The following is a 16913-nucleotide window of genomic DNA, read 5'->3' as shown; positions in this document are numbered from 1 at the left end:
ACTGGAACAGCGAACAACTAGTAACCAACACCAAATGACACAGTCTGTTCCAAATGGACTCGTGTAAAACACCAGCACTTCAAGAATGAATTAAAATAAGAACTTTTATTACCACACACAATAAATCCAGTTTCTCCTCGCATAATGGCCATTTCAGATTGAAGCCCTCTGATCTCTTCTCTCCGGGAGAAGATGGAGGGTAACTCATCGAGAGAGTCCATGTTTGCAGTACAACCAAGAAACCAAAGACTGGAACAGCGAACAACTAGTAACCAACACCAAACGACACAGTCTGTTCCAAATGGACTCGTGTAAAACACCAGCACTTCAAGAATGAATTAAAATAAGAACTTTTATTACCACACACAATAAATCCAGTTTCTCCTCGCATAATGGCCATTTCAGATTGAAGCCCTCTGATCTCTTCTCTCCGGGAGAAGATGGAGGGTAACTCATCGAGAGAGTCCATGTTTGCAGTACAACCAAGAAACCAAAGAATGGAACAGCGAACAACTAGTAACCAACACCAAACAACACAGTCTGTTCCAAATGGACTCGTGTAAAACACCAGCACTTCAAGAATGAATTAAAATAAGAACTTTTATTACCACACACAATAAATCCAGTTTCTCCTCGCATAATGGCCATTTCAGATTGAAGCCCTCTGATCTCTTCTCTCCGGGGGGAGAAGATGGAGGGTAACTCATCGAGAGAGTCCATGTTTGCAGTACAACCAAGAAACCAAAGACTGGAACAGCGAACAACTAGTAACCAACACCAAACGACACAGTCTGTTCCAAATGGACTCGTGTAAAACACCAGCACTTCAAGAATGAATTAAAATAAGAACTTTTATTACCACACACAATAAATCCAGTTTCTCCTCGCATAATGGCCATTTCAGATTGAAGCCCTCTGATCTCTTCTCTCCGGGGGGAGAAGATGGAGGGTAACTCATCGAGTCAACTTACACGAGTCCATTTGGAACAGACTGTGTCGTTTGGTGTTGGTTACTAGTTGTTCGCTGTTCCAGTCTTTGGTTTCTTGGTTGTACTGCAAACATGGACTCTCTCGATGAGTTACCCTCCATCTTCCTCCCCCGGAGAGAAGAGATCAGAGGGCTTCAATCTGAAATGGCCATTATGCGAGGAGAAACTGGATTTATTGTGTGTGGTAATAAAAGTTCTTATTTTAATTCATTCTTGAAGTGCTGGTGTTTTACACGAGTCCATTTGGAACAGACTGTGTCGTTTGGTGTTGGTTACTAGTTGTTCGCTGTTCCAGTCTTTGGTTTCTTGGTTGTACTGCAAACATGGACTCTCTCAATGAGTTACCCTCCATCTTCTCCCCCCGGAGAGAAGAGATCAGAGGGCTTCAATCTGAAATGGCCATTATGCGAGGAGAAACTGGATTTATTGTGTGTGGTAATAAAAGTTCTTATTTTAATTCATTCTTGAAGTGCTGGTGTTTTACACAAGTCCATTTGGAACAGACTGTGTCGTTTGGTGTTGGTTACTAGTTGTTCGCTGTTCCAGTCTTTGGTTTCTTAAAATCTCACAATGACTTATCCTTAACTCTTCCAAGCCTTGCCCAAGTACTTGCACCTTTAGGAGGGAAACTTGCCCTGCATGCCAAACACTGGGAATACATTACCCAGGACAGATGGGTCTTGTTTCCCAGGGATACAGATTCCACTTCCACTCAGTCCCAACCCTAAACGGATGGCCAGACATCCCACCAAACCAGTGGGCAGAGGCCCAAAAGCAAGTACTTTCTCTTCTCAGTATCAAGGCTATTCTACCTGTCCCAGCAGAACAAAGGGGACAAGGCTTTTTATTCCAGACTGCTTCTGGTACCCAGGAAAGAAAAGTCTTTGTGTCCTATCCTGGATCTGTCTGTTCTCAACACCTTTCGGGTAGTTTAAAAAATGCTTACTCTCCAACAGCTGCTTCCTATGTTAGCCAGGGACTCCTGGCTAGCAACCCTAGACTTAAAAGAAGCTTATCTGCACATCTCCATAAGGGAATCTTGCAGGAAATACCTGTTTCAGAGCATGCTCTATGCACTATCAGTTCTCTGCACTTCCCTTTGGCTTATCTACTGCGTCCAGGGTATTCACAAAATGCCTAGCTCCAGCCATTGCATATTGCAGGCAGAGAAGAATTCAAATTTAGCCATACTTGGACGATTGCCTGATTCAGGCAGACAGTCAGGAATTGCTACTACAGCACCTGACATTTGTAAAGAGACTTCTAACTTTATTGGGGTACACCATCAACGAAAATAAATCACATCTGGTACACAGCCAACAGATTGTATTCCAGGGAGAAAGCTTGAACACAACTTCCCAGATGGCATTCCTCACTCCAGAAAAACAAATTTATTTGACAAACTACTTCAAGTCGCGGTGGTACAGCGGTAGTGTTGTTGCCTCACAGCAAGAGGGTCTCCTGTTCAATTCTTGGCTGGAGCGCCTTCTGTGTGGAGTCTGCATGTCCTCCCTGCGGTTGAGTGGCGTTCGAAAGACATGCGTAGAATGGGTGTGCCTTCGTTGAAGGTTGAGAGTCGAGCTGGCACCTCGGCACCCGTAAAAAATCTACTGTCAATCATTAGTGGACCTGAGTTCCGCTGTGGCGACCCCTAACCGGGAAAAGCCGAAAGAAGAACAAAATAATTTGACAAACTACTTCAATCTACTGGGCACCAAAACCCAGCTATCTGCAAGAAAAATTCTGCACGCCCTAGGGTTCATGGCCTCTTGCATTCTACTAATTCCATATGCAAGACTGCATATGAGGAAACTTCAGTGTTACTTAAAAAGTATATGGTGTCAGCATTCTCAGGACCTGGAAACAATGATTCCTATCATGCTTTGCCTAAGGACAAAGTTCCTTTGGTGGGCAGAGGCCTGCTACCGCAACAAGGGACTCCCTTTCACTCAACCCCCTGCTACCCAAACCCTAACAACAGACGCATCAGATTATGCATGGTGGGGGGGGGGGGGCTCACATGGCAGGACAATGCATTCAAGGCAAATGGAGCCCAAAGCAAATGCACCTGCATATCAATCAAAAAGAAATGTTAGCTGTACAGAATGCTCTGACAGCCCTCAAAGGCCTTATTCTTCCAGGACAACTTTTGGTAAAGATAGACACCACCACAGTTATGTGGTACATAAACAAGCAGGGGGGAACTCATTCCTACCCACTCTGCAGATTAGCCATGGCTCTGTGGAACACAACCTTGAGCAACCAAGGGCACTTGCAAGCTCAATTCCTGCCAGGCAAACTAAATTCACTGGCAGCTGACTTAAGCAGAAATCTGATGGACCCACACGAGTGAAAACTGGAACCCAAAATATTCAAGCTTTTGAGGAACAGGTGGGGGGCAACAGAGGTAGACCTCTTTGCTTTTCCTCAGAAATATCAATTGAGCAAATACTGCACCAGAACTCCCCACAACCAAGCTTGGAAAGTGGATGCCCTGTCCTTTACCTGGGAAAGCCTCTCAATCTATGCCTTTCCCCCTCTGCCCCTCCTCTCGAAGGTTCTACTAAACATCAAACAGGACAAGCCAAGGACAATCCTGATTGCACCAGAGTGGCCACGCCAGCACTGGTACCTCTTTTACACAGTCTGACAGTAGTGCCACCATGGCACCTGCCTCAGACCCCTTCCCTGCTATCCCAGCAGGAGGGTCAGATTCTGCACCCTCAGCTACAGACCCTGAACCTAGCAGCCTAGCTCATCCCCTGAACTCATCACCAGCAACCCTCAGTAAGCAGGTGTTGGATGTCATTCTTGAGGCATGGAGGCCTAGTACTAGAAAGTCCTATTCGGAAAAGTGGAAAGGGTTCCTGGAGTCAGTCTCAGGGAATGGACACAACTGTGCCCAACTTACCTCATATACTAGATTACTTAACAGAAATGCTCCTCAAAGGCCTATCCTTCTCTTCACTTAAGATTCATGCCTCTGCTATCTCAGCTCATTTTAATACTGAGCCACCCCTCTTCTCTCGTCCTCTGGTCAAGCAGTTCCTGAGAGGAGCCAAAAATTTAAGACACCCCCCCCCCCAGGAGAGCTCCCACTCCAGCCTGGGACCTTAACTTTGTATTGGAAAAACTCATGCTTCCGCTCTGCTACAGCAGAGTTAAAATTCCTCTCATGGAAAACAGCTTTACTTCTAGCCATCACTTCAGCAAGAAGAATGTCTGAATTGCAGGCCCTTATGGCCGTGGAACCCTTCATTATCTTCCATGCGGACAGGGTTTCCCTCAGGACTAACCCATCATTTATGCCCAAGGTGGTATCTAGGGTGGCTTTAAACCAAGCCTTTCAATTGCCAACTTTTTTCCCTAATTCTCAGAATAAAGGGGAAGGGATCCTACACTCCCTGGAATTGCACAGGCAGCTTAGGTTCTATCTGGACAGGACTAAGCCTCTCAGAAAATCTGACCAGCTGCTAGTCAGCTTTGCTGCAGAGGTAGAGGGCAAGGCCATTTCCAAGCAAACCATTTCTAAATGGATAGCACACTGCATGCATTTCTGCTACAAACACCAAGGGAAACCTACCCCACAGGGGATCAGAACACATTCCACTAGGGCTACATCAACCTCTACAGCATTTCTCAGGGGAGTCCCTACCAGGAACATCCTGGAAGCTACAACCTGGAGCTCTGTGCACACTTTCACCAGGCATTACCTCTTGCCTATCTTTTCTAAATCCAGAGCTGGGTTTGCCACAGCAGTCTTACAGGGCCTGATTGTCAGCCCTAATGCTTTTTAATTACCTCCACCCATCCTCAGCTTTGGAAATCAACCCAAATGTGATGACTGCAACAGTGAAACATGAAGAACACAGTACAGTTGTGTACACGTACCATAAATGTAGATGTTTGAGTGTATTCACTGTTGCAGTCCTGGTTACCCTCCCTCCAGCCCCCTGACTTCTCTTTACTTCAACCTATCCTTCTTGTTTGGAATATCTTATATCATTGGTACTTGCTTTTTGCTGGGGGGGTGTTCTATACCATGTAATTGCTTCCTATTTTGGGGGCTCCTGACATCTGGGGCAAGAAAAACTGATGTAATGGCGTCGGCTGCATGTTTTATACCCTTGACAACCTGACGTCATAGAAGAAGCGACAGCATCCGACGCAGAAATCCCAAGATTCTGTTATTCAGGCCGACTGAGGGCTACCTGCAGGCAGATAACCCAAATGTGATGACTGCAACAGTGAATACACTCGAACATCTACATTTATGGTAAGTGTACACAACTGTACTTTTTGGAGACCACCTCTGCCACGAGTGCGGTGCCTTCCATTTTGGTTCCCCCCTCTGCCCCTGGGTGAACTCCCCCCATGTGTGCCTTGGAAAGGCCCTTGGGATTTTTTGAACCACATATTTCCACCACTCCTCTGGTTCCTATAGAAGGACCTTTAGGGGGTTGAGAAATGTCCACCCACAGCAGAAAGGAGCTTACCATCCTTCTCACACCTGGATAAAGTCTTTCTTACTTTAGGGCCAAACAGGGATGTTCTGTCAAAAGGAGCATTGACAAAAGAAGACTTGAATTGTTCCACAAAGTTGCACAGCACATCCAAGTGTGTCTCCTTATGGCTACGCCTGTACTCACTGCTCTAGATGTCCCTTCAGTTGTATCAACAATCAGCATCATGGATGAATTGGACCCAGACTCCAGGGTGGCTAACTGGGAACTCTTTAATCATATCCTGTTGGAGTCTGTTGAAATGTGCCAAAAAGTTCAAGGACCTTATAGCGAAAGTCAGTGAAGCATAGACCCGCTTCCCAAATCTGTCCATGGCCTGAGACTCCCTATTGGGCAGATGGATAGAGGAATTCTCTTCAGCAAGTTCCTTTTTAGTGGCTGCCGCCTTTAACCCAAAACTTTTTATCCTCGGGAGCGGAATGTATCTCATCCAGTCTTTTGAGAATGGGCTCAATGGTGTCTGGAGCCTTCAACACCCACTGAGAAATCAACTGAATGAGTTCATCAGCAGGGGGAATCACCCATGAGGTAAAAGGGTGGATGCTGAAAGCCTGTAGGTAAATAGATTCCTCAAAGGAAGGGTTTTGGGTCTTCCAGCCACCATTCTCTTTTAAAATTTCCAAGATGACTCCAAATGAGACCTCTTCAGGGAGTGACTGTGGGGACACTTCTCCCTGATTGAAATCTGTGTCTTCTGTGATTGATTCCTGGAGGGAATCCAATTGCCTCCTCTTGCACTTCTTTTTCTGAGGACCTCCTCTGAGGGATAATCTGGAGATGTATCAGAAGATGACAGTATCTGTGCCTGTGATACCTGAGGCTTCAGCACGCACTGTCCCAGTGGAGAAGCAGGAGGAATAACTGAACTAGAGGGAGGTACCTGTTCCGAGAGGGAAGGTGCCAACTTAGTCTCTACAAGAAAAAGGGCCCTCTGCATAGCCCTGAAGGCCGGGCCCCCTGAAGAGAGAAGGGCGCCTGGAACAGAGAAAGACTGCCTCAGAACTGGGGTCACCTCCTGCTCTGAAGAACCAACCCTCAAGACTGAAGCCAGAGTCAAACTAACTTATGCGAAAGCTCCAAAGAGCAGGGATGGCTCTGAAAAAACTGGAGTCTAGACCTGTCTCCTGGAACCAGCAGCGTAGACACAGTCCTGGAAGGTCTCTGGTACAGAAACAACCGAAGAGCTCAGGGTAACTACCAGCTCCAAAGAAGAAAACAACTCCAGAACCAGTACCGTTGGTGCCAGGAGGTCTGGAAGAGAGGACTGTAAGACCTCCAAGGAGGTTAGAAGAGGAGTAGTTAATGGTGTAAGGGAAGTTTTGGTACCAATACCCAAAGGAGTAGGTACCGAAGAAGGGCCTGAAAGCCCTCTAGCCCATAAAATTTTATTCACCAGCTTCTCCATGTTGAGTTCTGAAAGACTTTTGGTGGAATGGATGGACAACATGGAAGAGGACTTGGGCCTCTGCAAGAATACTTCGGGAAACTCCCCAGCAAAGGGATCAATAAACGGAGAGTAGGTAGTTCTAGGCAAAGTGGTCATATCAGGTGAAGCAATAGTCAACTTTTGTTTCAAGGCTTTTGACATCGAAGGGCTTGAAATTGCATTCAGTGCCAGAATGCACGTCAGCACCAGAGTGTCAACAGCAGAGGCCTTCATTTCCATGGGAACTTTTGGAGCCGAGGTCTTCATTTTTTTTGGCTTTCGGAACCAACATGGAGGTTGGAACCAAGAGACTTCTTTTCTTTGATCTTTCTATAGAGGAAGAGGAAGAACGAGATGAAACATCTGTCCTAGCTTTATCTCCAGTGGATAAGGCTTCACCAAAAGCTGATGGGAGAAGTCCTTTTAAAATAAGCTTATTACGCCTTTCCATTAGAGCCTGCATGGCAAATGCTGTAATATTCCTGTAAGTGATGAGAACCAAGACAATACACATGTAATAACTAGTGAAAGTCCGAGGAGGGAATTTTATGACCACACTTCTGGCATTTTTTGAAGCCAGAGGGGCCCTTACCCTTCTCAGCCATGTCAAGCAGGGAAAAACAGCTAGAGAAATTTTTTAAGGAAATCTCACTTCAGGAAGAAAGGGAATGTGAGAGCAGAAGAGAGAATATTTTTTACTTATATTTTTATATTTTAAGATAAAAGAAGAAAGGGGACTATCAACGATGATAGTTGTAGAAATACAAAAGTGTGTACAGGGACAAGAGAAAAAGAACATGGGGGAACTATCAACAATGATAGTGGGGAATACACAAAAGTGTAAAGGGGAAAAATCTCAGCGATGATACTCAGAGAAATACACTGTGTAACAAGAAAGAAGAAAAGGGAATGAGACAGAAACTGTAAGAAAAAAAGACAAAAATTTTACCTAAACCCACTAGCACTCAAGAGTAATAGCTAGATGTGACCGTTTTTGGAAAGTGGCAAACGAGATCTGAGGTAATTGAGAGAGAGAAGGAGTCTGGGTAGAGGTGAAACTCGAGAGGTTTTGGCTGGCACGACCTGTAGTAACAGATGAGTTGTTTCCAAAATCGGAACCAAACCTATCTGTCAAGGATAGGATAAAATGAAGATTGACAACATCAGATCTGTGATTTTTGCATGTTCACAGTTATGCCAAGAGTGGGAGCTAATTACACCAGGTAGTCCCTGGCTCGGATGAGTAGATGTCTAGTCAAAGTGGTAAAGAGCAGGTCATCCAGATAAGGAGACACATGGAACCCCTGCAGTCTGACATGAGCTGCAACTACTGCCATGTATTTGGTGAACACCCTGGGAGGTGTGATGAGAACAAATGGGAGCACCTGGAATTGATAATGACTGGCTCCCAGCCTGAAGTGAAGATACCATCTGGAAAGCCTGTCCATTTTGATATGGTAGTATGCATCCTTCAGATCTATCAAGCACATCCAATCGTCCATCTTCAGAAGAGGTAAATAAACTTTGAGCAGTACACTAGTAAAATTGAACTGGTTACATTGTGGTTCTATTGAATTATGATATTTGCCAGATACTTTGAATAATAATTGAAGTTCCACCAACTTTGTAGTAAGTAAGTTAGAAGATTCAGTGTAACGTCCTTAGTTTCTTTAAGTCCTTTGTTACAAATAATAAAAAATAAAACTAAAAAACTAAAATTCTTTTCAATGGTGTGGTTTAATCCAGCTAAGCAGATGAGCGCTTTATTAACAAACTTTTAAAAATCACTTATAAAAATACCCTCTGATACATTCTTTATGTTTTTGTCATATGTAACATCATAGAACAAGGTTACATTTGCAGAGTCAAAGAAGGAACTTCGGCTTCTAATTGGTCGGTTTTCTTAAAAAATGGCTGTTAAGAATAGACCAATCTGATATTTGCCATGTTTAGAATACTTGTGTGTGTTGATACGTCTGAGTATGGGGAAGTAAACATATGATTGGGGGATAAGATGACATGCGTGGTTGGAGGGAGTTGAAGATGGCTCGTGAATTATTGGTATAAGGGATCCACCAGTTAAGACTATGGAAATGGGCAGTGCAATAGCTGCTCGAACCATGTTTGAGAGGACACTAGCTGGGACATACATTGGAGGAGCGGGGATTATGCAAGTGGGGGTGGGCGGGAGTAGAGAAAATGCGGGAGGGTGTGAGGGAGTGGTTACAGTGGCGTTATTCGGCTATGGGCTAGAAAGCAGGCCTACCGGAATGTAGAGTGACGTAGTTGAAGGGGGGTGAAGCGGAGGATTGGTGCCTTGTGAGTGACGCCAGTTAGGGTGGGGGGGGGGTATGGCTTGAAGTAACAAGTGGCTTAATATCCAGTAGCTGTGTTAAGTATTTGGCGTCATGTGGCGAGAACCAATGGGAGCTTTTTACATGTACAAGATGGGAAATTGCAGTAATATGCTGTGTGCGAGGGAGATTATCCATTTGGGTGTGGGCTAAATGGGGAAAGGGACTGGATTCGGCAATATCCACTGCAGCACGTCTGAATGTGGGAACGAGCAGGGGTGGAAAAGTGGATGGTGTGCCAGAAGGAGCCCCTATCCCAGTTGTATACAAAAATTAAAAACAAAAATAAATCTATAATAATGCAATTAAAACCCCCAAGTCAGCCAATACAGTGACAGTAAACATTAAAAAACACAGAGCGGTGCTAAGAAATATTATAATTGAACCATGGTCTCTTTGAAAAACATATAAAGCCATGGGTACAGGGTGGGGTGGAGTGCACTGAATCTTCTAACTTACTTACTACAAAGTTGGTGGAACTTCAATTATTATTCAAACTATCTGGCAAATATAATTCAACAGAACCACAACGTAATCAGTTCAATGTTACTCATGTACTGCTCAAAGTTTGTTCCAGGAAGGTAAAAAGGTACACCGACCACTTACCTCACATCTCATGAGTGAATTACTAAAGGTAGCCTATATTGCACTTCTAGTATCTATTTGTCCTCTGAAGAAGTAGGATGGATTGGATCATGACCATCCTGAATTTTAAGTTCTTCATTGATTTGCTCAGAGGTGTTAGATCCAAAATTGGCCTTAGTTCCCCTGTCTTCTTTACAATTAAAAAGAACCTTGAGTAAATGCCCAATCTAACTTGGTTTGGAGGGACCTTCTGGATGGCATTTTTTTGGAGCAGCTTTGAAATTTCTACAGCTGCTGCCTCCCTCTGATTGGGTGGCACCTCGAGAAGGAAAGTCTTCAGTTTGGGAGAATTAAAAAGGAAAAGGAGTAAGTATCCTCTGGATATGATTCTTTGCACCCATCGGTGATTTGTGATGGTTATCCAGGCTTCTTGGTGCAAGGATAAGCACCCTCGATTGCCTCCAGAGAAGGGCAGTTGGGCAACCTTTCAAGGGCACTGAAAGGGTCTGTCTGAAAAAGAATCTCCAGACACTTGATTTTGTGGACCCCCTCTGCCCCGAGGGCAGTGTCTGCCACTATAACTGTTTCCCCTTCTGCCCCTGGGGGAAAAATTTCCCTGAGCTTTCCGAAAAGGACCTTGAGACTTCTTGAATCACATTTTTTTCCCACCATGCTGATTCCTGGAGAAGGATCTTTATGGTATAAAAAAAAAAAAACTGATCTCAACAGCCGACAAGATCTTTACATCTTTCTCTCTATGGGAGAGTGTACCTCGGACTGTGGGGCGAAACAATGACAAAGGGCGCACTGACAAATGACGCCTTGGAAGGTTCCACAAAGTCACATAAATGCAACCAGGCATGGTGTCTACTGGCAATGCCAGAACCAGTGGCTCTTGAGGTGCCTTCTGAGTGTGGGAAATCAACCTCATGAATGAGTTAGATATCGACTGAAGAGTGGCCAATCTGGAGGAAAAGGTCTTCTGTTCCTCATGAGACATGGACTCAGGGACTGAGCTAGATAGTTTCTTGATAAAGTCCATCTGTAGCCTGTTAAAATGAGACAAGTAGTTTAGTGCTCGCAAAGCAAAAGTAGCCGAAGCGTAAGCCCTTTTTCCAAATCTGTTCAAAGCTCTAGACTCTCTGTTAGGTGGATGGATAGTGGAGGTTTCCTGAGCCAACTCCTTTTTGGTTGCTGCTGCAACAACCTTGGCATCTACCAGGATCCCTTTGATCCAGTGGAGTCTGCCTATGGGTGCACTGGAGTATCTTATCCTCCCGTTTGTGTATGGGCTCTACAGTGTCCAGTTCCTTCCATGCCCTGGTAAATACCAGGTCAGTAAGTGGATCCACAGGGAGGGCACTCAGGATGTAGATTGGCCATTGCCGAAAGCATCCAAAAGTGCTGTCCCCTCTGGGTTAGGGTTTTTGGAAGGACTATCCAGCTTTTTGATGGAAGATCTCTAAGATATCTGTGAAGGAGACATCTTCAGGTGAAGATGTAGGGGGCCGCTCCCCTTTCTCGAAGTCAGTGTCAGTGGTGACTGATTTCTGAGGGGAATCCAAGTGTTTCCTTTTACACTTATTTTTCCAAAGGCCTCCCTAGTGGGGTGCTCTGGGGAGGTATCAGAAGAAATTTGGGATTCCACAGTTGGAAAAGGTTGGAGACTTTCCCAGTGGTAGAACTGATGTCTCGGTCACAGATTTTATGGAGGTGGAGATCAGATCTAAAGGTGGGAGAACCAGGAGTCCCCTAGTGTGGGAGAGGACCCTCTCCACCACCCCGAAGTCAGATGGACTACGAGGACCCGAGACTCATCCCTCCGGAGCCAAAACTGTTGCACAGTCCCTGCAATCCTCCGCTCTAAAGAGGGAGTTGGTGCCTAGCTGTTGAATTCAGAGGCTCCTAGGGGAAGCGGCAGCTCCCAAAACTTAGAAGTTGAAGTAAGCCCCCAGGCTCGGCATCTAAGCTTCAGCTCCAAGATGCACTTGGCCCTGATGCTGTCACAGCTAAGCAAGTCAAGGAGGTGGTTGGACTTGAAAAAGAAGTTATGTCCTTACCATAACGTTCCATGTGGAGTGTTCATCTCGCCTTGGTTATTACACATGGGTTCGGAGCCAATCCTCGGCTCCGTGTCGGCCGCCTGCAAGCTCTGCATCGAGAAGAAGTTCGAGATCACCTAATACCCACAATCCCCCTCTGCCTTTACCTCAGATCTAGTTTGCAAGCAAACCAGTCATAGAGAGCACACACACACAAACCAAAAATTACCTAATGATAGGATATCTATATACATATATATATATATATATACATATATACATAAGTGTATTATATAATACAACTAATACAACTGCAGAAGGAGAATACTCCAGACCAGGCACCAAATCGAACGTTCTTCCTAAGGGTGGGAAGGGTGGGAGTGTAATAACCAAGGCGAGATGAACACTCCACATGGAACGTTATGGTAAGGACATAACTTCTTTATGTGAGTGTTCAATCTCGCCTTGGTTCTTACACATGGGTAGCGTCCCTAGCTCCATGATCCTGAGGAACTCACGGGAGAACGTTCTTGAGCACAGTGGAACCAAAGGTTGCCCTATCCCTAGAAACCCTGTCCACTTTGTAATGAGAGATAAATGTATGTGGTTTAGCCCAAGTAGCAGCCGCACAGATAGTGTCTAATGGTAAGCGAGCTGCGTGAGCTAAGGATGTAGACACTGATCTGGTAGAATGTCCTTTGGGTTTGACTGATAATGTTTGATTAGAAGCCTCATAAACATATGTGATACAATCAGTTAGCCATTTGGAAAGAGTCCGTTTCGTAACTGCTACACCCTTTCTGCTGTCAGCAAAAGCTACAAATAGTTGATCAGATTTCCTGTGATCTTTTGTTCTATCCAAATAAAATCTGAGTTGTCTATGGACATCCAATTTGTGCAACATATACTCCAACTTATTAGAGTGGTTTTTGAAGAAGGTGGGTAATTCAATGGACTGATTAATATTATTAGTAGAGCAAACTTTGGGGAGAAAGGATGGATTAGTGCGAAGGGATACTCTGTCAGAGTGAAAAATTAAATAAGGGTGTTTAATAGAAAGAGCTTGAAGCTCAGACACTCGCCTAGCGGATGTAATGGCCACTAGGAATAGAGTTTTCCACGACAAAAATTTCAATGGGCAAATTGAGGCTGGTTCAAAGGGGGGCAACATCAATTTAGAAAGTAAGAGGTTCAAATTCCACGGTGATGTAGGACTTCTAACTGGTGGTCTGATATGAAAGGATCCCTTTAAAAAGGCTTTACAAAGTCTGTGAGCCATAATAGGCGCACCACATTCTTCCACATGATAGTTAGAAATGGCAGCCAACTGCACTCTTAAAGTAGCAGGAGAAGCTCCTTCATGAAACAATTCTGTCAAGAACTCTAATATCTTGTTCAATGGAGCTATAACAGGGTCCAAATTATGCGAATTAGCCCAGAAGACGAAACGTTTCCATTTACTGGTGTAGGTCTTTGTAGTGGAAGCTTTATGAGAAGCCACTAAAATATTTTGAACCGCCGGTGTAAGGGAATCAGACCTGGCTAGAAAGGGAAGCGGAGCAGCCAAGCTGCTAGATGGAGTGATTCGAGATGGGTGAGGGACTCCTGACGAGTGGGTCAGTAGATCCGGCTCTGGGTCCAGCATCCAAGGTCCCCGAATGCGGTGATGCAATAGAAAGGGGAACCAAATCTGACGAGGCCAGAATGGGGCAATGAGGATTATAGTCCTCTGAAGGTTGTTGGCTTTCTGCAGAAATTTTGCAATCAGGGGAAATGGTGGAAAAGCATACAGGTGACCGGGGCCAATCGTGCACCAGCGTCCCTGGGGACTTCCCTGGAGGGTAATAGGGCAAAGTAGCTCCTGCATTTGGCGTTCATTGGAGACGCAAACAGATCGCAGGAAGGCTGGCCCCACTTGCGAAATATCATGTTCGCAATTGACTGTTTGAGGGACCACTCGTGAGGCAACAGTATTGCTCTGCTCAGCCTGTCGGCTATGACGTTGGATGACCCTGGGATATGCGTTGCGATCAGAAAGCGACCCGTGGACTCCGCCCATTGCCAAATTCTCATGGCCTCTCTGCACAGTTGATAAGACCTGGTTCCCCCTTGCTTGTTTATGTACCAGACTACGGACATGTTGTCTGTCTGAACTGCAATAGTTCCTAGAGGAAGAAGGGGAGCAAAGTGTTGCAACGCTAAAAACACTGCCCTCAACTCCAGAACATTGATGTGCAGATTGTACTCCAGATTGGTCCATTCGCCTTGGACTGTCTGTCCCTGAAAGATGCCCCCCCACCCTATCAGGGAAGCGTCCGTGGTTATCGTCGCTGACGGTGCGGGTAGCACAAATGGTCTTCCGCTGGACAGGTTGCAAGTCTGTAGCCACCAAGTTAGGTGTGATTTGCATGTGTTCGTTATCAAAATTTCGTGAGTCAGAGGTAGTTGTTGGAATGACCATTGTGCAAACAGGAGCCATTGTAGAACTCTCATGTGCAGTCTGCCCAATGGTATCGCAATGAGAGAAGCTGCCATGAGACCCAAGACCTTCAGAACCAGCTTTGCCGGGGACTTTTTGGACGACAGCAGGAGAGAAATGTTGTTTTGAAGTGCGACTATCCTTTCTGTAGGAAGCCTTAGAACCAAATGATGCGTATCTAATTCTGCTCCTATGAATAAGATATGCTGTGATGGCTGTAGCAAAGATTTTTTGAAATTTATGGAAATTCCGAGGTGAATACAAAGTTGTAGGGTGTAATCCCTGGCCTGTATCAGTTGACGCCTGGTGGTGGCAGACAGGAGCCAGTCGTCCAGATACGGAAACACCTGGAATCCTAGGCGCCTCAGATGAGACGCTACCACTGCCATGCATTTGGTGAAAACCCTGGGGGCTGAGGTCAGACCAAAGGGCAGGGCCCGAAACTGATAGTGACTGGCTCCCAGCCAGAAGCGCAAATGATCCCTGGACGCCCTGGCCATTTTGATGTGGTAGTATGCGTCCTTCAGATCTATTGAGCACATCCAGTCGTCCTTCTGTAAGAATGGAAGGATCGATTGAAGCGTGACCATTCGGAACTTTTCCTTCTTGACAAAGGTGTTGAGGTTGCTTAGGTCCAGAATCGGCCTCCAGTCCCCTGTCTTCTTTGGAACTAAAAAGAACCTTGAGTAAGTCCCGAATCCTATTTGGTCCGCTGGGACTGGTTGGATGACTCTTTTTTCTAGCAGCTTTGAAATTTCTATAGCTGCTGGGTCTCGCAGATGGGGTGGTACATCTGGGAGTTTTCTCTTTGGGGTGGGGGTGGATAGGAATGGTATTTTGTAACCTCTGGTAACAACGCTTTTTACCCAGTTGTCTGTAGTAATGTTTTGCCAGGCCTGAGGGTATAAAGCTAAGCGACCCCCGACTGCCTCCAGAGCAGGACAGTCGGGCCTCCTCTCAGGAGTGCTGAAAAGGTTTACCAGGGGGGGTATCCCTGTCACCTTGGTTTTGCGGACCCCCTCTGCCGCCCGGGCGTCTTCCACCTCTGCCCCCTCCTCTGCCTCTAGAGGGGGCATCACCCTGTGTGCTTGGGAAAGATCCTTGGGGTTTTTGAAACCACATTTTCCCACCACGTTGCCCTTTGGGGTACGGTCTGGAAGGGGTGGAAAAACGGACTCCGACAGCAGACAGAGTCTTTCCCTCCTGTTCACACCGGGTAAGGGTCTCCTTTACTTTAGGGACAAAAAGTGTGGCACCATCAAATGGGGCGTTAGTAAAGGAAGACTTGAAGGCTTCCGTAAAACGAACATAAGCGCATCCAGGATTGCCTACGAAGAGCAATCGCTGAAGCCGCTGCCCTACTCGATCCTTCGGCTGCGTATGATATCAGCCTCATGGATGAGTTAACAATGGATGTAAGGGTATTTAGATGTGCCGAAACTTTCTCTGAGACAGCAGCATCTGTAGTACCCTGGAGGGTATCTCCCAACTCTTTGATTAGATCCCTCTGTAAGCGTGCAAAATGAGTCAAATAGTTCAGGGAACGCATAGAAAAAGCCGCTGAACTAAAAATGCGCTTCCCGTATCTGTCCATAGTCCTAGAATTTCTGTTAGGCGGATGGACAGATGAGGAAGACTCCGACATCTCCTTTTTCGTGGCCGCTGCCACCACCATGGCGTCTACTGGGACTCCTTTAGTAAGGTAAGCCTTGTCCTGGGGTGCAGTGATGTACTTATTAGGCTTCCTAGGGACTGGTTCCACCGTGTCAGGTGTCTCCCATGCCCTTCGAGCAATCAACTCCATTAACTCATCGAAGGGCGGAGTGACCCAGGAGGAGGAAGGGCGAGCACCAAATGCCTTCAGCAGGACTGACTCATCCTCAGAAGGGGGGAGGGACTGCCAATCACCTCTCTGCTTAAGGATCTCCAAGATGTCAGAAAAGGAGACATCTTCCGTAGGTGACTTTGGGGACCCTTCTGACTCATCCAAGTCAGTATCGGATGTTAAAGATTCCTGTGGAGAATCTAAGTGTCTCCTCTTACACAATCTTTTCCTAGGGACCTCTTCGGGGGGAACATCCGAAGAAGCCTCCGAGGAAGAGGGGGCACCCTCCAGGGGTGGCTGAGACACCGGTGCTCGACGCTTGGATGTGGCCGTTGGTGCAGAGGAAGATAACGGTCCTTTACAGGGAGGAGAGGATGCTTCTACTGATGTGGTTGTCTGGGTAGACAACACCTTCCTCATAAGATCGAAGGCCCCCGGGTCCCGAGTCGAAGAATCTCCCGGTTCCGAAGAAATGGGAAGAATTCCCGAGACAGGCACCGAAGGCATCGACCCCGAGGACGGAGCCGAATCGATCTGCGCCGAGGCCCCGAGGGGAAGAGTTGGAACCGAAACGTCGGTTCGACTCTCGGCCTCGGAACCAAGGACAGATCGTCGGCTCCGAGACTCCGGTACCGGGTCCGACGGAGTCGAGGTGAAAAGAACAGACCGAGAAAAGGACGGTTCTGGACC

The 16913-nt window shown here is 46.2% G+C and overlaps 1 protein-coding gene across 1 annotated transcript in view; it reads left to right on the top strand.

Moving 5' to 3' along the window:
- Positions 1 to 16913, top strand: part of PKD1 (polycystin 1, transient receptor potential channel interacting) — a 2476043-nt gene that overhangs the window by 2263961 nt on the left and 195169 nt on the right. The window contains exon 45 of the mRNA XM_044088902.1: positions 7277 to 7422. Coding sequence (XP_043944837.1) covers positions 7277 to 7422 — 146 coding nt within the window. The remainder of the gene's footprint in view (positions 1 to 7276; positions 7423 to 16913) is intronic.

The sequence above is a fragment of the Protopterus annectens genome, chromosome 12.part0 (genome assembly GCF_019279795.1).
Source record: "Protopterus annectens isolate FY-2018-M chromosome 12.part0, PAN1.0, whole genome shotgun sequence".
NCBI classification, from domain to species: domain Eukaryota; kingdom Metazoa; phylum Chordata; order Ceratodontiformes; family Protopteridae; genus Protopterus; species Protopterus annectens.
Note: the sequence above shows the minus strand (reverse complement) of the source record. Positions and strands in the feature narration are given on the sequence as shown.